The 24883-nt window shown below is 43.1% G+C and overlaps 1 protein-coding gene across 3 annotated transcripts in view; it reads left to right on the top strand.

Moving 5' to 3' along the window:
- PAFAH1B1 (platelet activating factor acetylhydrolase 1b regulatory subunit 1) overlaps window positions 1-24883 on the top strand; it is a 62306-nt gene that overhangs the window by 12147 nt on the left and 25276 nt on the right. For 2 of the 3 annotated variants that reach the window (XM_041001339.1, XM_041001342.1), the window contains exon 2: window positions 22856-23076. In XM_041001339.1, coding sequence (XP_040857273.1) covers window positions 23045-23076 — 32 coding nt within the window. In that variant the 5' untranslated portion in view covers window positions 22856-23044. Of the gene's footprint in view, window positions 1-14687; window positions 15125-22855; window positions 23077-24883 lie in introns of those variants that run through there. The other variant, XM_041001340.1, reaches the window with a different exon arrangement.

Here is a 24883-nt window from a genome sequence, read left to right as displayed (position 1 = left end):
CCATTGCATCCCTGTGTCGACAAGGGAAGGATTTAGCCACTGAGGCATCGTACCGGGCCCTTTACCTCTTCTGTAAAAAACTTATTATATGCCTCTCCCTTACAGGAAGAATGAAAGAGAAATCTGGTTTGCATCCATCCATTCTTTTTTTTTTTTTTTTTTTTCTCTAAGATGTATTTATTTATTTGGAAGGCAGAATTTTAGAGAGAGGAGGAGAGACAGCTTCCACTTCTCAAATGGCCACAGTGGTAACAGCTGGATCAGTCCAAAGCAAGAAACCTGGAGGTTCCTTTGGGTCTTCCATGTGAGTGCAGACGGATTTGGGCTGTCTTCCATTGCTTTTCCAGACCATTAACAGGGAGCTGAATTAAAAGTGGGGCAGTTGGTACTTGAACTCCCCTATGGTCTATAACTCCCATTGTAAGCATGTGATTCAGGCCTGGGTGTTGGTTAGGCTGGGTGGGGTAGTTTTCCACTAGTCGGCAAGTGTGTGAGTTGGTTCTGGAGGAGGGCGGATCAGGCAAGGTCAGACCAAACCTTAGAACACTGACATGTGCGGGTGCCAGGCTGAAGTGTGGGCTAGGCTGTCATACCTATGAGTTTGCGTGAGCCAGGGATGGGAGGAGACTGGGCAAGGCCAGGCTGAAGTAGGTCAGAGCAACCACTGGCAATGCAAGATCTGTGGCTAGGAACAATCCTGGTTGGGGACTAAGAGGACACCTTGGTGGTGTTGTGGTTCCCAGTGGTGAGTGTGAGAGCCAGAGTGGGGGCAGAGATCTAGGCTGCACATAGCTACAGTGCCCCCTGGGATGGGTGTGGACTGGCTCTGGGATGTGCCAGACTGGGCTTGACTACAACACCCACTGGTGCTCGTGAAAGCCAGGGTGGGTGTAGGGAGGGCTGGTTTAGGTCTCAGCTCCCACTGAATCACGTGAGAGCTGTGTCTGGGTGTAGACCAGGTGTGGCTGGGCTGTAACACCCAACAGTAAGAACTGGAATGGGTGTGGGCCTGTTGGACAAGGCCACTGTTCCTGCCAGGACAGGAGGTGGACTAAGTCAGCCTGTGCCAAGGATACACCAGTTGTTTGCAAGATCTGCCACTGGGAGGAGACCTGATAGTAGAAGTCCAGTGAACTCTGTCAGGACACAGTCCCTGCAGGTGAGCACACGGCCCAAGGCAGGGAGCAGCTCAGACCAGGCCAGGTCGCAGTAACTACCAGCATACCTGTGGGTCAGGTCTGGGGGTAGGCCAGACTGTGTCAGTTTTTAACACCCACTGGCAGATCTGAGAACCAGGATGGGGTGTAGGACAGGGCAGGTTGGGTTGCAGAACTAGCCAGTTCACATTAGGGCTAGAATTGGGAATTGGCAGGCCCAGGCTAGACAACAGCACATACCAGAATGAGCTGCAATCGGGAGCAGACCGGGCTGGGCCAGGTTACAGCACCTGCAAGCAAATGGCTGAGGTGAGGCCAGCCATGCTGGATTGGGCCATTGCACTCAGCAGTACACGTGACACCCAGAGAGAGAGGTATGAACCTGGTAGGGGGTAGTGCGGGCTTCCGATGGCAAGCATGAGAACTAGAACTGGAAACAGACCAGGCCAGGTAGGGCTACAACTGTTGGCCTGCATGTGAATGGGGTTAGGGGAAGAGCCAGGCTAGGCTAACTGACTATGTCCGCTGGAGCATGCATGAGCCAAATACTTGCAGGCTGGTTGGGATTTGCCACAGCATCAGCTGGCAAGTGTGGGGACTGGGGGCAAATCCTGTCAAGCTAGACTGCAGAACCCCTGGAGAGTGCAAGATTTGGGTCTGGGAGTGGGCCCAATAGGGAAACTGTGGGTGAGTATGAGAACCAGGGCTGGGCGGGCGGGGCGTGGCTAGATAGGAGTGGCACCTGCTGATACAAGTGTGGGCTGGATAGTGGGGTTGGTTAGGTTGAACTAGGCTCCAGCACCCATTGATGTGTAGAAGAGCTGAATGGGATGTGGAACAGACTGGACCAGTCTGCTGCACATACTGGCAGGGCTGGGGGCATGCCTAGTGGAGGTGATTGTGGGTCACTTTGACTATGCTACAGTTCCTGCTGGTGTACATGAGGGCCAGATGTGTAGTGGGCTACACTTGATGTTAGCCAAAAGGTCAAGAAGCGATGTGTAGTGGGCTGGGTTCGTCTGAGCAGCAGGATCCAATGGTTTGTGTAAGAGATGGTGCTGGAGACAGAACTGAACTAGCAGTTGAAATTACTAGCATGTGTGTGTGCATAGGCTGATGGCGATGGACTGAGCCAGAACCCGTACTGACAAGCGCACATAAGTCAGTCTTGGGTCACTTTAAACAAGGTGAGGTCTCTTCAGAGATCCCTTCAACTGAATCGCTAGACTCAGTTACAGGATCCATGGCTGACCATGAAGTGCATGTGTCAGAACTGGGCCTACTTGGTAGAAAAGATAGAACAATGGACGGATTGCCCAGGTACACACGGAGGATTTGGCAGCCCATTGGGGTACCAGAAGATAGCTGGTACCATAGTAGAGGAAGAAGGGCAGAACAAATTGGACAACTACTCTGGTCAAGCGATGACAGCAAATATCTGGGCAAATGAAGACTCTAGGGAGAACTTTGTCAGTGAATGGACCTTGGATTGACAAGATCAACAGAATTTCAGAACTATTAACCACTTAAGCAGAGCCCTCGGAACATGTGCCACATCACGGATCCTGGCTGGATGTCTGATGGCCATTACCAGTCCAGGTTGTGGCGAGGCTGACTTCTTCGCTTGTCTCCCTGCTTCCTGCTAACACTCAGTCCTTCCCATCCTGATCAACTATGTGAACATCATCAATAAATAAAGTGGCAAAAACCATGTATTTATTTATTTATTTGGAAGGCAGAATTTTAGAGAGAGGAGGACAGACAGCTTCCACTTTTCAAATGGCCACAGTGGTAAGAGTTGGACCAGTCCAAAGCCAGGAGCCTGGAGGTTCCTTTGGGTCTTCTGTGAGAGTGCAGAGGCCCAAGGACTTGGGCTATCTTCCACTGGTTTCCCAGACCATTAGCAGGGAACTGAATCGTAAGTGGAGCAGTTGGTATTTGAACTGGTAGTCATGTGGGATGCTGGTGTGGCTGGCTAGCACTTTGCTATGCCGCAGTGCAGGCTCCCACCCACACAGTATTTGTACTGTATAATAATTAAGTACCTTCTCCACACGTTGCAAGTACGTGGTTCTAGATTTTGATTGTATGTTACTGTCTTTCTGGTTTTAGTTAATCTTACCTTGAATACTCATTTCTTCCACTGTTCTCTTCTAGCCGATTCACAGTTCACCTGCATAATTTAAGTATTTGCTTTATAGATTATTTTTAAAGACATTGTAAGGATGTATAAAACTTCAGAATGAAGATGAAGAGAAGGTAAAACAAAAACAAAAAAGGATAAGGATAAAATAGAATCAGAATATAAATCAGGAAGGTGTATCAGAATTTCCTTAGAGTAGGATAGATAGGACTGAGTTTTCTAGACGACTGCAGGATGGGGAAAAAAAACAACAACCACCACCTGATTGTGGGCCCAGTAAAATCCTCACATTGCATCTGCCGGGATCCCGTATGGGTGCTTATTTTTTGGATGCACCCCGGCTGCTCCACTCTCCATCTAGCTCTCTGCTTGGAGCTGGGAAAGCAGAGGGGATAGCCCAAAGCCTTGAGACCCTGCACCTGTGTGAGGGATCCAGAAGTTCCTGGTTCTGGATTAGCTCGGCTCTGGCCATTGTGGCTACTTGGGGAATTAACCAGTCAACAGAAGATCTTTCTGTCTCCTCTCTGTAGATCTGACTTTCCAGTTAAAAAAAATTTTTTTTTGAAAAAATTCTGGTAGTTTATTTTTTAGAGAGATTTATTCTTTTTTTTTTTTTTAATTGAAAAGGCAGATAAACAGAGAGGAGGAGAGACAAAGAGGAAGATCTTCCATCCAATGATTCACTCCCCAAGCAGCCACAACTGTCAGAGCTGAGCCAATCCGAAGCCAGGAGCCCAGAGCTTCTTCCAGGTCTCCCACATGGGTGCAGGGTCCCAAGGCTTTGGGCCATCCTTGACTGTTTTCCCAGGCCACAGACAGGGAGCTGGATGGGAAGTGAGGCTGCTGGGATTAGAACTGGCACCCATATGGGATCCATACTCATTCAAGGCGAGGACTTTAGCTGCTAGGCCACTGCGCTGGGCCCATTGTAGTTTCTTTTAGGGAGTCCTAAAAATAATGTGTGTAAAATCACTTAGTACTAAGGCTAGAGTTTCTTATGGGGTATTTGTAAAAAAAAAAAAATTTAATTGTTAGCTTTTTTAAAGTTTTATTTATTTTAATGGAAAGGCAGACTTTACAGAGAGAAGAAGAAGAAAGATCTTCCACCCACTGATTCCTTCCCCGTCTGGCAGCAGCAGCAGCCAGAGCTCAGCTGATCTGAAGCCAGGAGCTTCCACCGAGGCTCCCAGTCTTCCTCCTCTTTCCCTAGTCATAAGTAGAAAGCCAGATGGGAAGTGGAGAAGCCGGGATATTAACTAGTTCTCATGCTGGTTACTGCATGTTGAGGATTAGCCAATCAACTGAGCCATTGCACCAGCCCTACCTACTATTTATTTACAAGGCAGTACAGAGAGAGAGATCTTCAGTCTGCTTGTTTGCTCCCCAAATTACTGCAGCAGCTGGGCCTGGGCTGGACTGAAGTCAGGACAGTGCCCACTGGGACAACGCAGTAGGCAGGGGCTTCACTAACTAAGCCACAACGCCAACCCCAATTATTACTGTCTTTAACATGTTTAGCACAGATGGGTGGCTAGTATTTTAACAGCTCTCAAAATGGGAAGATCAGACATGACACAAGAGTCAGTCTGAAAAGGTCTTCAATGTCTGGCCAGTGGATATATGAGGAATTTACATATGCATAAATTTATCTGTATAAATACATATTATGAAAAAGCTATGCATGATTTCAAATTTCTTTTTGACCATAATTTTAATTTGATTTTTTTTACAAATTTCAGCAGACAGGCAGGATGAGATGGTTCGCAGCCACAGAGCTGGGCTCAGCCTAGATGGGGAGCTGGGCACTCTGTTCAGGACTCCCATGGTGGTGGCAGGACTTGATCATCTGAGCCATCACTACTGCTTTCCAGAATCTTCATTAGCAAAAAGACTGGAGTCAAGAGCTGAAGCTGGGACATACTCAGCAAGGGACTGTCTTAACATTATGTTTGTTGTCACTTTCCACAGTTGGGCATATAGTTTGCCTTTTCCCATTAGGTTGATTCAGCATCTGAGAAATTGCCAGTGGATGTAAACAGTGCCGGAATATAGGCCCAGGGCTGTTATTGGACCTGGGAAGCAGTAGCTGATGACCTAAACATTTGAGTGCCTGCCACTCATGTGGGAGATCAGATGAAGCTCCTGGCTTTGACCTGGCCTGAGCTTGCTCTTGTGTTGTGAGCATTTAAGGAACTAAACCAATGAATGGAAGGTCAGTCTCCCTTTTCATGTGTGTGTCTGTCTCTCTGCCTTTCAAGTAAATACATCTTTTTTTTGTTTTGTTTTTTAAAGAAGACCAAGAGCTGGCCTAGCGGCTAAAGTCTCATCTTGAACGTGCTGGAATCCCATATGGGCGCCGGTCCTAATCCAGGCAGCCCCACTTCCCATCCAGCTCCCTGCTTGTGGCCTGGGAAAGCAGTTAAGAATGGCCCAAAGCCTTAGGACCCTGCACCTGCATGGGAGACCTGGAAGAAGTTCCTGGCTCCTGGCTTTGGATTGGCTCGGCACTGGCTGTTAGGCTCACTTGGGGAGTGAATCATTGGATGGAAGATTTTCCTCTCTGTCTCTCCTCCTCTCTGTAATCTGACTTTGTAATAAAAACAAATAAATCTTTAAAAAAAATAAAGAAGACCAAGAACAATTGGTGGGGGGTGGCAGGCACTATGTAGTACTGTGTAATAGGGTAATCTGCCTGTGGTGCTGGCATCCCATATAGGCACTGGTTAATATCCCAGCTGCTCCGCTTCTGATTCAGCTCTCTGCTGTGGCCTGGGAAGACAGCAGAGCATGACGCAAGTCCTTGGGACCCAACACCCATGTGGGAGTCCTGGTAGAAGCTCCTGGCTACAAGCTTCTGATCAGCCCAGTGTCTGTCATGGCCACTGGGGAGTGAACTAGTGGATAGAAGATGTCTGTTTTTGCAAAATTTGCCTTTCAAATAAAAATAAATAACCCTTTTTTAATTTTAAAGAACAAATAATGGACTATGGTATAGAAAGAAAAAAATTTGCCTCTACATAATTGCAGGAACCATTGTCTCACCTGTGTTACCTTCTACTTCCATTCCATGCTTTCTTTGCTTTATTTTATCCTGTGCATTAACTGCAGGAAAATTCACCACAAAACGGAAGTTTCAGAACATTCCAGAATTGCAGCAATTTTTACATTGTCATAATTCCTTTAGACTGTTTGCATTAGTAATCCCATTACCTTGGGTTTTTTTTTAATTTTTTAATTTGAAAGGCAGGTTTACAGAGAAACAGAAAGATCTTCCTTCCACTGGTTTATTCCCCAGATGGCTGCAGTGCTTGGAGCTGAGCTGATCTGAAGCCAGGAGACAGAAGCTAGGAGCTTTTTTCTGAGTTTCGCAAATGGGTGCAAGGGCCCAAAGACCTCTGTTATCCCAGGCCATAAGCAGGGAGCTGGATAGAGGTGTAGCTTCTGGGACTTGAACTGGTACCTATATGGGATGCTGACGCTGAGGGTGAAGAATCAGCCTATTGTGCCACCATGCCTACCCCTCTTTTTACCTTTTATTTATTTGAGACTAGGATGAATGGGCTAGGAGGTTTGGGGGAGGTAAAAGGACACATAGACATAACACATCCACCCAGCCACCCCTTCCGTATACTGTTTTATTCCAAAGCCAGGAGCCTACAAATCCATATGGGTCTCCATGTGGGTGACAGGGACTGAAGTACTTGAGCTATCATTTGGGGTTTTTTAGGGGGGTGTATTAGGATTGGATGTGAAGTAGCCAGAGCTTGAACCCACACTTTATGGGTTGCTGGAGTTGCAAACAGTGTCTTAACTCAGTGTGCCACAATGCCTATATCCATTACCTTGTTGTTGTTCTTACAAAAGCCAAAAACAAACCAAAAAAAAAAAAATAGAATAAAGAACACTTTGTCTCCGATAGTTTGCATAATGTTTTGGAGAATTAGTAAATATTTTTAAAATATTAATTTATTTGAAAGAATTACATGGAGAGAGAAGAGATCTTCTATCCTCTGCTTAATTTCCCAGATACCTAAAACAGCTTGGGCTGGGCCAGACTGAAACCAGGAATTTCTTCTAGATATTTCACATGAGTGGAAGGGGCCCAAACACTTGGGCCATCTTCTGCTTTTACCAAGCCATTGTCCGGGAACTGGATTAGAAGTAGAACAGCCCACCCACACCTGTATTGGGCGCTAGCATTGTCGGCAGCAGCCTGTTACATCACAACACCCTCTCCTTTCTCTTGTTTAAAATAGTAGTTTTTGTTTTTGCTACTTAGGGTTTTGTTGTTGCTTGTTTGTTTTTAAGGTTTATTTTATTAAAAGTCAACTGGGAAGAGGGAGAGAGGAGTTATTTTTCAGCCACTGGTGCACTCCCCCAATTGCTTGGACAGCCACAGGGCTGGGTGGGGCTGAAGCCAGAAACTTCTTCCTGCTCTCCAATATGGATTCAGGAGCCCAAGTAGTTGCGCCATCCTTGGAGTTTTTCCAGGCTTTTAGCTGAGAGCTGAACTGGCCCCCATGTGGGATGCTCATGTTGCATGTGATAGTTTTACCTGTGTGCCACAGTGCTGGCTCCCACTTAGTTGGTGTTCTGACATCTGGCTTCTGGCTGCACCCTGGCCCAGCTTAGACTACTGCAGGTATTGGAAAGTGAACCAGCTGATGGGCGATTTTTGTTTGTCTGTTTGCTTTCCTCCTCTCTTTCAAGCAAATTAGATAAATGCATAAAGTGTTTAAAAGTAGGGTAAGAATAAAATGATACAGTTTCTGAGCCCACATTAAATACTGGTCTTAGTTTTGCAGTAATGATTAACAGTTGTTTAGAAGCACTGGCTACCTGCTGTTTGTGGAGATACAGTAAAGAACATGACATGATTGCAGCTTTAGAGAAGTGTTGTAGAGCTTCATGGTAGATAATTACAGTGCAGCGTGAGAAGTACAAAGTACTACGAAATCACAGAATAGGAACTTACTGTTAGTTTTATTTTGTGAAAACTATTAGAATAGTAAAGTGCTCAAGTTCTGTCACTTATTCTAGCAGTTCAAAGCTTTTGGTAATGCTGTTCAAATGTCATTGATTAGATTGAACCTATGATAATTGAACTAGCAGTTTTGTATGGTTCAATCCTAATGTGTTACAATTGAAAAAAGGAACATAAAACATGATAGTTGTTTTTTTGACCAATACTGCTTTGACAGTTGCTGGATATTTGGTAATTTGTTACAGATTAGACTTTCTTTCAAAGGTAGAAATCCTGGCACCTCCACTTCCCATACAGCTGCCTGCTTGTGGGAAGGCAGTTGAGGACGGCCCAGAGCCTTGGGACCCTGCACCCATGTGGGAGACCCGGAAGAAGCTCTGGCTCCTGGCTTCAGATTGGCTCAACTCCAGCAGCTATGGCCACCTAGGGAGTGAACCAGCAGACGACATATCTTCCTCTTTGTCTGTCCTCTGTATATCTGCTTTTCCAATGAAAAATAATTTTTAAAAAATGTATTTTCATTCATTTGAAAGACAGAGGACAAGAGACCTTCCATCCATGGATTCACTACCCAAGGATCCTAAATATGTAGGGATGGGCCAGGCTGAAGCAATGGGCCCCTGATTCAGTTCACGGCTCACATGTGGATAGTGGGAGCTAAATAGTTGAGCTGTTCTCTGCTGCCTCCTGTAGTGTGTGTTAGCAGAAAGTTGAGTTAGATGTGCAGTAGCTTGAAATACAACCAAGCAGCTCCATTTGGGATGTGGGTCTCTAACACCCACTGTCGGGTTTTTCATTTTAAGACTGTGGTACAGGCATTGGCATTGTGGTGTAACAGGTAAAGATGCTGACATCTTCTAGGAGCACCAGCTCATGCTCCACTTCCTGTCCAGCTCCCTGCTAATGGCCTGGGAAAAGCAGTGGAAAATGGACCAATGTTTGGGCTTCTACCAGCAACATTGAGACCTGAATGAAGCGCCTGACTTTTGGCTTCAGATGGCTCAGCCATGGCTGTTGCAGTAATCTGGGGAATAAACCAGTGAATGGAAAATCTCTGTCTCCCTCTCTCTGTAACTGATTCCCAAATTTTTTTTTCTAAAAAAGAAATGTAATATAAAATTATTTTGTTTTAGATTTATTTACTTATTTGAGAGGCAGAATGACATAAAGAAGAGATAAATCTTCCATCTAGGGCCTGGGGTGGTAGCCTAGCAGCAAAAGTCCTTGCCTTGCATTCACTGAGATCCCATGTGGGTGCTGGTCCTTTTTTTTTTTTTAAGATTTATTTTTATTGCAAAGTCTTATATACAGACAGGAGGAGAGACAAAGAGGATGATCTTCTGTCCAATGATTTGCTCCCCCAAGCGGCTGCAACAGCTGGAATTGAGCCAATGTGAAGCTAGGAGCCAGAGCTGCTTTCAGATCTCCCACTCAGGTGCAGGGTCCCAAGGCTTTGGGCCATCCTCGACTGCTTTCCCAGGCCACAAGCAGGAAATTTTCCAGGGCTGCTGGAAATAGAACCGGTACTCATATGGAATCATAGCACATGTAAGATGAGAACTTTATCTGCTAGGCTACCAAGCTGGGCCCCAAGGATGCTGGTTCTAATCTCGGTGTCCATGCTTCGCATCCAGCTCCCTGCTCGTGGCCTGGGAAGGCATTTGAGAATGGTCCAAGGCCTTGGGACCCTGCACCCACGTGGGAGACCCAGAAGAGGCTCTAGACGCCTGGCTTTGGATTGGAACAGCTCTGGCCATTGCAGCCACTTGGGAGTGAATCAGTAGATGGGAGATCTTCCTCTGTATCTCTGACTTTCTAATTTAAAAAATTTAATTAAAAAAATTTTTTTTAATCTTCCATCTGATTTACTCCCCAAATTACCAAAACAGCTAGGTCTGGGCTGTGTTGAAGCCAGGAGCCAGTAGCTTCATTCTGATTTCCCACATGAGTGGAGGTGACTTGAACCATCCTGTATTCTCTTCCTGGGCACATGAGCAGGGAGCTGGAATGGAAGTAGAGTAGCTGGGACTGAAAACAGCACTCTGGTGTGGGGTGCTGGCATTGCAAGGGTGGCTTAGTCAGATGTTTCACAATGCTGATCTCAGACATTTTATCAGCTATAAAATGTCATGGAGGTACAAATTATTTTATAATTGCTTGTAAGTAAAAACACATGTATTCCATTTTGAGACTTTTGCTTTCAAAATCTGATAACCTACAAGTATTTTTGGAATACCAGACATTGCCTGGTTTTAGAGCTGCAAAGATTGAATCCCTGGGCTCATGGGGTTAAGCTGCCACTTGCAATACCTGCATCGTACCTCAGTGTGCCCGTTTGAGTCAGGTGTTTCCAGCTTTCTGCCGACACATCTGGGAAAGCAGCAGATGATGGTTGAAGTCCTTGGATTCCTGATCTCCACGGGGAGACCTGGAGAACAGGCCTTGGCGCTTAGAGGCATTTTGGAGCACGCACCAGTTGATAGATCTCTAGCTCCTTTGTCATTCTGCTTTTAAAGTAAAAATATCGATCCCTTTTTAAAAATTGAATCCAATTTAGTGTTGCCTCTAAGGAGGTCACTGTGGTACTAGGGATGACAAGTATAGAGTTAGAAAAATGGGTTGAGGGGAACATAGTATAGAACCTGTGATTTTTGTCAAACTTGATGTTAGAAACATTTCCCCCCAAAAAAGTCATACCCAGAACCTGAGTAAGTAAATAGATACAGATGGAATCCTGTTTTGGCTTCTCTATCCTCATGCCCACATTGGTGTGAGAAATCAAAACCAAAATCTGGGGGCCCAGTATGGTAGCCTAGTGGTAGCCTCGTCTTGCATGCTCTGGATCCCACATGGACACTGGTTCATATCCCAGCTGTTCCAGTTCCCTGTTTGTGGCCTGAGAAAGCAGTTGAGGACGGCCCAAAACCTTGGGACCCTGCATCTCGTGGGAGACCTGAAAGAAGATCCTGGCTCCTGGCTTCAGATTGGCGCAGTCCAGCCATTGCAGCCACTTGGGGGTGAACCGATGGATGGCAAATCTTTCTGCAAATCTGACTTTACAATAAAAACAAATTTTTTAAAAAAAATCTGGCTTGAATACTGCTCTTTCTGCTCTTTAGCTGTTTGACATGGGTCAGTGACCCAATCTCAGTAAACTTGTTTCCTCATCAGGTGTGTGTGTTTCTTGGTGGAGTACAGGAAAGCGACCTGGCATGGGATGGCATTGATTCAGTGGACAGTAGCTGTCGAGGTGAAAGGTGCATGACGCAAAATTCAAGAAGGGATGTCCTCTGTCAAGTGGACAGGCTGCTCTCAGGCCGAACCCTGAAGGTCAATGGATGGTTGTCAGACATTGGAGGGAGGTTAGGGACATGCACCTGTGCTTCCCTTGGCTTTGCTGGGGATATCCTAAGTGCAGTGACATCGCTGTGCTGAAAAGCAGAAAACTTTTTCTTCCTTTGCAGAATTAATCTTTTGTTTGAGATTCAAGTTAATGGGGTGCTATAGATATATTGTAGGTGGATACATTTACTATGAATTTTTTTATAAAGATTTTTTTTTTTTCGTATTGGAAAGTTGGATATACAGAGGAGGAGAGACAGAGAGGAAGATCTTCTCTCTGCTGATTGATTCTCCAAGTGGCCGCAACGGCCGGAGCTGCGCTGATCTGAAGCAAGGAGCCAGATTCTCTTTTGGGTCTTCCATGCGGGTGCAGGGTCCCAAGATGTTGGGCCATCTTTTTACTGCTTTCCCAGGCCACAAGCAGGGAGTTGAATGGGAAATGGGGCTGCTAGATTAGAACTGACACCCATATGGAATTCTGGCACATTCAGGGTGCTTTCTTTATCCGCAAGGCTACCATGCTGGGCACTACTGTGGGTTTTTGAGAAATAACTATAAAGTTAAGGTTTTAGGAAAAGCCAGTGAGTCATAACTGAATATCTTTCTACCTCAATGATAATCAGATTTAGACCATTTTCAGTTTTCTGTGGTAGCACAATGATCAGGGTGTGGAGGGTTGAGGCATGGGGGAAAGTTGATAAGACAGTTGCTCCAAATTTTCCTCTTCCTTTCAATTAAATAAACATTTTTTAAGATTTATTTTTATTGGACAAGCAATTTATGGAGAGTCAGTAATACCTTCCAACTGCTGGTTCACTCCCCAGGTGGTTCCTTTTGGTTCCTCAAAGGTGTTTTCCAGTTTAAAGAATTACTGCCAAGATTTTTACAGACATTAATATCAACATCAATTTGGTTAATTCACTCTATTAATAATTAATAAAACCCAAGCTAGCAGTTAGGGAGTAAGATAATTTAGCACAGTACTCTTTATTTATTAAAAAAAAAAGATTTATTTTTATTTGAGAAGCAGATTTATGGAGAGGAGGAGAGACAGGTAGAGATCTTCTGTCGGCTGTTCACTTCCCAAATGGCTGCAACAGCAGGAGCTGGGCTGGGCTGAAGCCAGGAGCCAGAAGCTTCTTCTGGGTCTGCCATGTGGGTGCAGGGGTCCAAGGACCTGCCACTTTCCCAAGCACATTATCAGGGACTCGAAGTTGAGTGCCCATAAGCACATCTGGGATGAAGACTGTTAAAATGTGTTTTTACAATGGTGAAGAAGGTGCATCCTAGTTCATACCCTTAGTTGAGCAGCCAAGACAGGATGAGGTGGGCTGAGAAAGAAACAAAAAAGAACAGAAGTAAGGAGATGGTGCGTATTAGTTGTAATAGCAGAAAATATCAAATAATTCTTAGCGGGGAAAGAGTTATAAACAACAGGATACGTTTCAGTTACCTATTTTGCACCTCAGTAACTGTTGAGAATTTTTGTTTGTTTATTGCAAAGTGGAAAGGAGTTTATGTTTGATAACCCTTGAGGGCGTTGATTTGGAAAATACTGAGAGTAGACTTCAAGCAGTTAAGAAGTGAAGAATTTTAATTCTGGTGATTGGTTACAAATGTATTAATAAAGGATTTTGTATTGTTATGCTGGAATAGTACTGGGGTATATTAATTCCGGTTCTCCGGAGAAGCAGAATCAGTAAAGGTGTATGTGTGATTTGAAGGAATTGGCTCACATTATTGTGAAGGTCGGCAAGTCCAAAACTGACAGGGTGGGCTGCGGTGCTGAAGACTGAGGAAGAGCTGAGGTTGCTCGGCTGTGAAGGCGGTCTGCTCCAGCAGGCGCTCTTCGGGAAGGTGGTGTTCCTACTACAAGGCCTTCACATGATTGGATAAAACTCATGCACACATTATAAAGGGTCATGCACCCTACTCACAGCCTGTTGATTCAGCTGCTATTTTAAAAATACCATCATGGTAAAAATCTTTTTAATTTTTATTTATTTTTATTGAAAAGGCAGATTCACAGAGAAGGAGAGACACAGAGAGAGATTTTCCACCACTGGTTCACTTCCCAAATATCTGTTCTGGCTGTGCTGAGCTAATCTGAAACCAGGAAGCAAAAGCTCCCTTGAGGTCTCCCATTTGGGTGCAGGTTCCCACAGACTTAGGCCATCCTCTAGTGCTTTCCCAGGCCACAAACTGGGCTGGATGGAAAGTGGAGCAACCTGGACATGAACTGGCACCCATGTGGGATGGTGGCATTGCATTCGTGGGGCATTAGCCAGTTGAGCCATTGTGCTAGGTCCTCCATGGTAGCCTTTTAACAAATGTTTGTTCAGATATAATACCAACTATCTCAGGGGGTGTGATAGAGCCTGTCTCGTAATATTTTAATCCTCTAGTGAAAGGCAGAGCCAAATGTGATGCTCCTATAAGATAAAGAACATAAAGAAATGATTGAACATTGTGTTACTTAAATCTTCACCTGGTTGATTTCAAAGTCCAAAAACTGTTGCAACTTCGTTGTCAGTCTGAAGCTATGATCCAGCTATTGGTAGTACCTTCCTTCAGAAGTAAGACTTACTAAACTGAGACTGGTAGGAATGAGTGTTAGGAAAGAAATGGCTTCAGGATCTTGGTTCCAGAACTAATTAGAAAATAGATTTTTAATTAGAAAATAGATTTTTAATTTGGATGGTAGTTTTATATCATGTAAATGAGACTTGGTGCTTGGAAATATGGTAATGGAAAAGTGGAAAAATAGATTGGTGAATTTTACAGTTTTTATTAAAATTTGCATATTGGCAGTCATATAACACTCCTCAGTAGGTTATATAATTCTTCAGTCTATAAATAAGTGCCCAAAGTCCACTGGCTTTGGAGACTTTTATGACAAAGCATGTCCCAAGTTACTGCTAGTGTTCATTGTGCGATAGCTGGAACTTTGAAAAATATAATTAAAGTTCAGATTTGATGGCAATAGGGAGTGTGTTTGTGATTCAATATTACAAGAGTTTGTTTACATTTTTCTGCTTAATCCAGTTAATCCTGTGAGGAGAATTTTATGTATAAGCCCATTTTACAATTGAGGAAATTCAACTTTAATGAAGAAACTGATGTTTAGTGAGACTAGGCAAATTCTATACAATAGGACCCTACCGCATATTATTTCATAAATACTACTTGATAAATTCCACCTGGCTTTTAGTCTTAAAATGAATAATCTCCTGTCTTGATTATTCCTTGTTGCTTGTCAGTCTTAGGTGAGGTTCACCTTGCTTAATCGATTGTCTAGGTCGTGTTGTTTTTTGCTTTATGCTAACCATTTTTGGTACTACAACATTTACCTTGGAATGGAAATGTACCAATTATAAATACCTGATTTCTATCCCATTTTTTCTTTAGTGTTTTTGAGACTTTATTGTAATCTACATCTGTATCGGCAGTGTTTCAGTTTGATTCTGTAAAAAGGAGATTTTTAGAATGCTATGTAAAGTAAGTAATTACAGTTTATGAATTTTTTTTCAGTACTGATTATTGCTAGTATTTAGTTTTAAAATGTATTTTTATTTGAAAGGCAGATTTACTGAGAGGAAGGAAGGAGATCCTCCATCTCTTGTTTCACTCTCCAAATGGCCATTGTGGCCAGAGCTGAGCCAATCTGAAGCCAGGAGCCAGAAACTTCCTCTGGGTCACCCCATGTGTACAGGGCCCAAGGGCCTGAGCTTTCCTCCACTGTTCTCCCAGACAATAAGCAGGAAGTTAGAACAGAAGTGGAGCAGCCAGGACACAAACCAGCGCCCATAGGGGATGCCAGTGTCACAGGGGAGGATTGGCTTGCTGCACCACCGTACTGACCCCAGAGAGAGAGAGAGAGAGAGAGAGAGAGAGAGAGAGAGAGAGACCCTCCATCTGCTGTTTCACTCACCAAATAGAGAGAGAGAGAGAGAGAGAGAGAGAGAGAGAGAGAGAGAGACCCTCCATCTGCTGTTTCACTCACCAAATAATGACAGTAGCCAGAGCTGGGCTGGTATGAAGCCAGGAGCCAGGAACTTCTTCTGGGTCTCCCACTTCGGTGCAGCAACCAAAGAAGTTGGACTATCTTCCACTACTTTCCCAGTCAAGTCAGCAGGGAGGTTGATTAAAGTGCAACTGCTGGAGTTGGGCTGCTGGCACTGTAATTGGTAGCTTTACCTGTTGTGCCCTGATCTGATTTTTTGTAAAGCAGCACGTACAGCCACATAACTATAGTGGTTTTTACTGTCATGTGTAATGTGTGCTATTGAGGCATATGAAGAATCTGACCTTTGATTTTTTTTAAGGTTTATTTGAGAGACATAATTAGAGAGACATAGAGAGGATGGAATTATTAGTAATTGTTGAATGACATTTTAAATGTTCAGTGGCACTTAAGTCTTATTTCTATGCCTTGTTGTTAATTGAAAATTGGATTTTTGTCATTTCTATATAATTTTTGTATTTTTCCTCATGTATCTTTATTTTCTACATTTCTCCCTATTTTATAAACTCTTAGTTAGCAAGTCCCAGTGTATAAAATTAGATTATTTATGAAATGAAAATTCCGATAAATGAAACCTATTTTATATAACAAATGTAAATGCAAAATGGGAAAAATTTCAGTTGATAAATAATCATCTTTTAAATTTTTATTATTTTTTCTTGGAAAGTCAGATCGTGGGTTTTTTGTTTTGTTTTGTTTTTTAAAGATTTATTCATTTATTTGGAAGTCATAGCTATAGAGAGAGAGAGAGAGAGAGAGAAGAGAGAGCTAGACCACAATGTGTTCAAGACCCTCCTGGGCTTGATGGTGGCTTAATCCACTGCATAGGGCTAGCCCCAATCATTTTATTTTATAAAAATTTTCTAATAGTGGAAAAGCATAAAATTAGCTTGATTCTATGTAGATTATCCCGGTTTTATTGGCAATATCCAGAGTGTCATAGCCAGAAGCCAGTAGAACTATGCTGTCTATGCATTTTGCTAGATGAGGGCGTTGCCTTTGGCCACATAAATGTCAGAGTTTCTACAGGCCTGCTTGATTTGGTCCTTGTTGTCATTGACGACCACAATGAACATGAATGTGTTGTGCTATTTTGTCTTTGTTGCAGACCCATTGAGGAAGAGAAGCTTTATGGTGGCACAGAGATCCAGCTTGTTTCTTCTCGGGCTTTTCTGAGGATGTGTGGGCTGCATCCAGAGCTGCAGTGTCTTGGGCTGCTGGAACGCGGGTAACACATGCCATCGTGTGTGCGTGGCTCTGGACACAGCCCACACATCCTCAGAAAAGCCCAGAAACAAGCCTTACCTCTGTTCTGTCACAAAGCTTCTCTTCCCCGAGGGCCTGCGGAGTTTTGCTTTAACTCTGACTTTAGCAAGATAGGAGCTGCCTTCATGTTTGGTGCCACCTTGGTGAAAAGCTCAATTTTTCCTTTTTTTTGTTTGTTTGTTTTGTTTTTTTTTTTTTAAGATTTATTTTTATTATTTTCTTATTGGAAAGGCAGATATACAGAGAGGAGACAGAGAGGGAGATCTTCCGTCCGATGATTCACTCCCCAAGTGAGCGCAATGGCCGATGCTATGCCGGTCCAAAGCCAGGAGCCTCTTCTGGGTCTCCCACATGGGTGCAGGGTCCCAAAGCTTTGGGCCGTCCTCCTTCCCAGGCCACAGGCAGGGAGCTGGAAGGGAAGCGGGGCTGCCGGGATAGTACCGGCACCCATATGGGATCCTGGGCATGCAAGGCGAGGACTTTAACCACTTGCACCACCGCACCGGGCCCTGTTTGTTTGTTTGTTTTGAACCCTTCTGTGATGTTGCACTTAGCCAAACAATAAATACTTTATTATGTTGGGAATTGCACTGTTTGGCAGAGAAGTGGACTGATATGAGAGTAGAAAATACCCAAGAATTCTGCACTCCCAAAGCCTGCTGAAGCCTGCTTCTGGTGCTTGGACAGCACTGAATTGATCTCTAAGAATGTCTGGACATTGATGTTCACATGAATAAAGCACACTCCTCTGTAACATGTATATAACATATACACATGGCTTTAAAAAGTTATTGAAACCCCGCCAAAATACATTTCAAAAATGATAAGTCTTTTCATTGTTTGTGTTGGCTTTTAAGAGGTTTATGAACCTCCTTAAATGAATGGAGTATTTTTATTATCTTCATACATATATGATTCTTTGAGAGGCGAGATCTTAGCTTTCATCACACTCTCAAAGGAATCCAATGAAATTAAAAGAGGTTAGCAGGTATGTATGAAAATATTATCTAATTTATACTGTTATGTAGATTGCTCATTGTGAAATATTCTGATTATTTCTTGCACCGTTTTAGAACTTTTGTTTGTTTTCATGTGACATTTGCGGTTGTATATAAACCATTTCCATTTGGTACAGTTGTTAAACTGTGGCATGTGATGGCCGCTTCCTGCCTCATGGCCCTGCTCTGCCTGGTGGCTTCCTGCAGATACACACCCTGGGAGTCAACAGGTGCTGGCTCAGATCCTTGCCACTCCTATGGGAGATGCAGATCGCATTCCAGGTTGCTGACTTCAGCCTACCTGTCTCTCCATGCCCCTTGAAGTTCATTTAGGGAATGAATCAACAACTGGAAGGTTTTCTTCTTACTCTGCCTTTCAAATAAATAAATATTTTGAAAGAATATTACCTAAAAGCCAAAAAGATAAGTTGAAATGTTGTATATTTTCTTTATTTTAAATTTCTTATTTATTTGAAAGAAAGAAAAAGCACATGCACAAGAATGAACTCCCCACTGCTGGCTCCCCTCCCAGATGCCTGGAGAGGTTGGCGTTTCAGAGCTGGAGCTCAGGAACTCATTGCGGGTTTCCCACGTGAGTGGCAGGACCCCACTACTTCTACTGTCACTGCAACCTCTCTGTCGGGAACTTTAACTACTGAGTCAAGCCACCCTTATTATATTCTTAAAATAATGTTGGCTGATAGCAAAAAAAAAAAAAAAAAGTAGGGAAGTTTTAAAAAGTGAAATTGAAAAAAGGTGAACTACTCAGAGTGAAAAGGACCTTAGCCAATACTGGTGATTGAGAAGATAGGTGAACTATTCAGATTATCGAATTGATGGCATATAGGATCTTTCTCAGTTTGCATATTGCTCTTCTGTTCACTTTCACTTTATTTATTTTTATTGCATAGTCAGATATACAGAGAGGAGGAAGATCTCCTGTCCATTGATTCACTCTCCAAGTGACTGCAGTGGCTGGAGCTGAGCCTGTCCAAAGCCAGGAGCCAGGCTAGGAGCCACCTCCAGTCTCCCATGCAGGTGCAGGGTCCCAAGGCTTTGGGCTGTCCTTGACTGCTTTTCCAGGCCACAAGCGGGGAGCTGTGTGGGAAGTAGAGTCACCGGGATTAGAACCAGCACCCATATGGGATTCCGGCACATTCAAGAAGAGGACTTTAACCACTAAGCCACCACGCTGGGTCTGTCTTTGGAGCATTTTAAATAGAATCATTTCCACTCTGGCTTCAGCCTTTTGGTGGTTCTACCAGGATGTAGAGACCTCTACTGTCTTGATCTTTATGATCTCTGTTGCTTCTATTCTTTCTGCACAATACAGCTTAGACGCTTTGATCTGTTAATTCAGCTCTCCTCATCATGATTCATCACACCTACACTGTATGACTCCACCCAGCCCTGGGTGCCTTGTCTCTGTCTGCAGCCACACTGCCCATACTATTACAGAAATTCCATCTTCAGTCTGTCTTTTCTGTCCTTACTGTAGCTACTTCAGTCTTATTACTGCTTTTTTCCATGTCTCCTCCTTGATAAATCACTTCATATTTTTTGGAAATAAAAATTATATATATATTTTTCCGTTCTTGTATATATGACCCATATTTATGTGTAAGGTTGCTACATCTGGATCCTGTTCATTTCCCTCTTTCTCTTGACTACATCTCTTGAGTCCTTGTTTCCATTGAATCTTGATTTTAAAAAAAAAGAAACCTTTTGTTATGGAAAATGGCATACATGTAGATGAAATTAGAGAAAAATATAATGAACCTGTTGTTGTGACTGTTTCCTCCAGACTGAGCTTGTTGATATATCTGTCTCTCACCCACTTGCTCTCCCCCAACATTTTTTAAAGGAAATGACAGAAACTATGTCAGTTTTTGATGACTTTTTCATTATATATCTCAAAAGCCTTTTGAAAAATAAATGCCATAATGGCATAATTTCATGAAAATCAAGCTATTCTTTAGTATCATCAGGTACCCAAGTGATTGTTTATTGATTTGATTTAGTTTGTGTGGATCTAGATTAAAATAGTTTTAAAATTGCAATTGGTGGCCTTGTCGCTTGCCGCTTTTAATCTGTAGCTTTCCTTTTGTGTGTGCCTTTCTCTCCTGCGAATGTGTGATGCAACATTTTACAATAGCGACCTTATGACCCACGTCCCCATAGGTCTTTGTAACTTATTCTGCCCTTTATCCTTCTTGGAGTTGAACGTTGAAACTAGAGGATTGCTCAGATTTGGATTTGAGGTTTTTTTGTTTGCTCTGTAGAGTGTGGTGTTGTTCCATTACTACACTGGTATAAGTTGTTGTTGCTTAGATATGTAGCCATAGAAATCATATCTGATCTCTTGGTTAGTATCTTTTTTGTGGTTAGAAGGTGAAAATGATGATACTAAAATTACTTATCCCTGGGGCCAGTGTGGTGGCATGGTAGGTTTACCTCCATTTGTGACGCTGGCAGCCCACAGTGGAGCTGTGACCTAGGTTCGTTAGTGTACCTTTAAGGCAGCATAATATAACCAAAATATTTGAGCCCCTGTCCACCATGTAGGAAACCTGGTTGGAGTTCCAGGCTTCTGGCTTCAGCCTGGGCTAGCCCCAGCCATTGACTGTCAATTGGGTTGCAAATCAGCAAATGAAATACCCATCTTTCTTTATCTTTCCCATTCTTTCTGTTGTTCTGCCTTTCAGGTAAATAATAAGTAAATAAATAAATGGATAGATAGATAAGTAGATTGATAGTTCGGTAAATAAATTGATAGTTTTAGAGAATGGCAGGATGGGGTAGTTTTCTTACTTGTCTATTGTGTTGGGTTCTGATTCAACACTGATGTCAGTTATATTTTTTTTTGATTCAGGTAGAGTGGTAAAAATGGCTTGTGCCTATCATTTTAGTGAGTTAGGTTCCTTATCAAGAATCATACTCCAGCTTCTGTTACCAGAATTATGGAATTTAGTAGCACTGTAAATTTCCAAAAACTTTTTGAAGTCCTCTCATGTTTACTAGAATTGCTTGATAAAGAGCTGTGCTGAAACAAACAACTGCCACGGAGTGTCTGAGCTCTTTCTGATTTAGGATTCATGCAAGGAAACTTAAGAAAGTTTGTAGAGGGGTGGGCGGGCAGGCATTTGGCAGATTAAGGTGGTCTTGAGTCCAGTTCTTCTGCTTCCTATCCTGCTTCCTGCTAGTGGGTACTTTGGTCCCTTCTGCCCATACAAAAGGTCTGGATTGAGTTCCAGGCTCATGGCTTTGATCTGTCCTGCATGTTGCAGGAACCAGGATTTGGAATCTGGGATCAGCTACAGTGCTTGGACTTGAACCCAGGTCTGTGCTAGGGAATGTGGGGTTCCTTTGTGGCATCTTAACCACTGTGCCAAAAACACCTACTCCCTATTGTACTTATTATTTTGTAAATTTAGAAATCTTAATTTTTGCCTTTGGGGGAAATTGTGGTCTTTACAAGAATTTTTTAAAATTTAGAAACACAACAGCCTTTATTGCACATTCTATTCTGTAGGTGAATTATAGTCTAAAGAAATTATATGTTAATATTTCTGGCAGATAACAAAGCTTGAAGTAAATAAATATATGTTCAGTTTAAAATTGATGCTGTTTATGGAGCTGGTATTGTGCGTAATGGGTTAGCTGCCACTTGGACAGTGCCTATGCCAGATCAGGGTGCCTAAGGTTGAATCCCACCTGATATGCTTGGTAGGTGGCACCTCAATGTGCCCAGGCCCCTGTCACCCACTCTGAGCTCCACACTGACTTCCTGGCTCCTGGTTTCCTCCTGTCTAACAGCTATTGTGGACATTTGGGGAGTGAACCAGCAGATGGGAGACAGTATATTTTGTCTGTTGCTCTCCCTTTCAAATAAATAATAAATGAATAAATTAATATTTTTTTAAAGATAGTGCTGTTTGGGGGCCAGCACTGTGACATAGTGCAGTACCAGCATCTCATGTGAGCGCTAGTTTAATTCCTGGATGCTCACTTCCAGTCCAGCTTCCAGTTGATATGCCTGGAAAGGCAGGAGAGGGTGCCCCTGCACCATATGGGAGACCTGGAAGTTCCTGTCTCCTAGTTTCAGTCTGCCCCAGCCCTGGTTGTGTGGCCGTTTGGAGGGTGAACTATTGGATAATATCTTTCTATTCCTCTCTGTAACTCTGCCTGTCAAATGAATTAATAAATTAATGGTGTCTTTTTTTTTTTTTTTTAAGATTTATTTTATTTTTACTGGAAAGGCAGATATACAGAGAGGAGAGACAGAGAGGAAGATCTTCGATCTGATGATTCACTCCCCAGGTGGCTGCAACGGCTAGAGCTGAGCCAATCCGAAGCCAGGAGCTTCTTCCGGGTCTCCCAAACGGGTGCAGGGTCCCAAAGCTTTGGGCCGTCCTCGGCTGTTTTCCTGGGCCACTGGCAGGGAGCTGGATGGGAAGTGGGGCTGCCAGGATTAGAACCGGCGCCCATATGGGATCCTGGGCATGCAAGGCGAGGACTTTAACCACTGTGCCATCGCGCCTGGCCCAATGGTATAGTTTTGACTAACTAAACTACTAAAGTTAGTTTAAAATGCATAAAATATATATACATTTTAAAAATTACTTATTTGAAAGGGAAAGATACTGAAGAAGAGGGCAGACTAGTCCTTCTGCTGGTTTACTCTCCAAATGGCCACAGTGGCTAGGGCTAGCAGCTGGGACTCACATTGAATGCTGGTGTTATATTCCACACTTTAACTCACTCTGCTCCATAACACTGGCTCCTATAAAATACGTATTTTGACTATTGATTTTCAAAGTGGAAAACATCTGTTATTGATGTTGCATCATGGTGGATTGAATATTTTTTTAAATGTATTGAAATTAAAAATTGATAACTTAAACTTTACTAGAAATAATCTTTTCTCTTTTTTTCCCTCAGGTGGAATGAATCTTACTTGTTGAATATCTCCTGATCACTGGCTGGATTCACTTGTAAAGGAATCATTTTCCCCTGTGTGGAGGCCACTTCGTGGCAGATTTAATTATAAATCCAGGGATCACAAAGCTTTTTGATTTCCCGAAGGAGGGATATACCACTATATCAGATAAGCTTGACATTACAGCCAAGATGGTGCTGTCCCAGAGACAACGAGATGAACTGTAAGTTTTTCTATTTTGTGCTTTTTTAAAAAAATAAAATAAGCAGAGTTTGGGGGTTAGCGCAGAGGGTTAAAAGGAGAGAGCAAGCAAGAGAGATTTCCTCTGTCTGCTGGTTTACCCCAAATGACTGTACAGCTAGAGCTGAATTAGTCTGAAGCTGGGAGCCAGGATCCAGTTCTGAGTCTGCCCTGTAGATGCAGGGCTCAAGACCTTGTGCCTTCCTCCATTGTTCTTCCAGGTATATTAGCAGTTAGCTGGAGTGGAATAAAGCAGCTGGGACTTGAACCATAGCTCATGGGATAGCAGCGCCACAGGCAATTGCTCTGCCTGCTGTGCCATATCATTAGCCCCTATGATAGTTTTTATCTTGTTTTATTTTGTCTTTTCTCACTAAGGATTTATTTATTAAGTAAGGCAGAGTTGGGGGTGGAGCGGGGAGAATTGAGAATGTTCCATCTGCTGATTCACTTGCTAAATGACCATAATAATGACAGCTGAGCCAGGCTGAAACTAGGAGCTTAGAATTCCATCAGAATTTCTCATATCAGGGGCAAGGGCCCAAATATTTGGGCCATTTTTGTTGCTTTCCAAGACGAATAGGCAGGGACCTAGATCTGAAGTGGAACAGTTGGGGCTTAAACTGTTGCTCATATGGACTTTGCACAAGGCATCTTTAATCCACTGTGCCCAATATTGGCCTCTGAGTTTTTAAAAATGTGTTATTGTTGAAAATGAAGGTAGCTGCTTAAGAACTCTGGTTAATTTTTTGTCTAAAATTTATGTTTTACAAAAATGAGAACTTTCTTGTTATGCTAGTGACTTTTGTCTTGAACTTTTATTTTTTACCACCATCCAGTGGCTATTACAGAATTTCGTGAGATGGCTAATAAGAGAGTTACCACAAGGAAGATAGTAAAAGAAATGTGAAATGGCTTCACCACTGCAAATTTTTTAAAGTTGTTTATTTCTTTGAGTTAGAGGGAGAAGCAGAGATAGAAGGAACTTCCATCTGCTGGTCCAAAGCCACTTCTGCGTCTCCCACATGAATTCTGTGGCCCAAGCCCTGTGGGCATCCCCTGCTGCATTGCCAGAGGCTCAGTGTACTACTTACAGCGCCACTCCCTTGTCTATATAGCTATTTATATGGCATTTCATATTAATTTCCTATAGTAATTGAAAAAAAACTCTTTGAAAATAGTTTTTAGTTTATGAAAAACATTACAAGGTTAGTAAAAAGAACATATATCTTAAATTCACCTGTTAGCATTTTGCATCATTTGCTTTATCATCTGTTCTTTGGAGATGTGTGTGAGGGTGGGGTATGTGTTTCCTAAATCATTTGAGAGCAAGCTTTATATATCAACATTTTTTTTGACTGGATTCTTCAGAATCCAGTGCCTGTCTTTTTTTTTTTTTTAACATTTATTTTTGTTGGAAATGGAGATCAGATCTACAGAGAGAAGGAGAGACAGAAAGATCTTCAATCTGCTGGTTCACTCCCCACGTGTCTGCAGTGACTGGAACTGAGCTGATCCAAAGCCAGGAGCTCTTCTGGGTCTCCCACATGGGTACAGGGTTCCAAAGCTATGGGCATTGTCTGCTGCTTTTTCAGGTCACAAGTAGGGAGCTGGTTGGGAAGTGGAGCAGCTGGAACATGAACCTGCACCCATATGGGACCCTGGCACTAGCAAGGTGAGGATTTAGCCATTGAGTCAATGCACCAGTCTTCAATATTCAATTTCTAAAAATAAGGAGGTTCAGGGTCTGGTGCAGTAGCTTAAGAGGCTAATCTTCCATCTGCAGTACT

Source organism: Ochotona curzoniae, unplaced genomic scaffold (genome assembly GCF_017591425.1).
Source record: "Ochotona curzoniae isolate NIBS_2020 unplaced genomic scaffold, NIBS_Ocur_1.0 scaffold_2453, whole genome shotgun sequence".
Classification (NCBI taxonomy): Eukaryota; Metazoa; Chordata; class Mammalia; order Lagomorpha; family Ochotonidae; genus Ochotona; species Ochotona curzoniae.
Note: the sequence above shows the minus strand (reverse complement) of the source record. Positions and strands in the feature narration are given on the sequence as shown.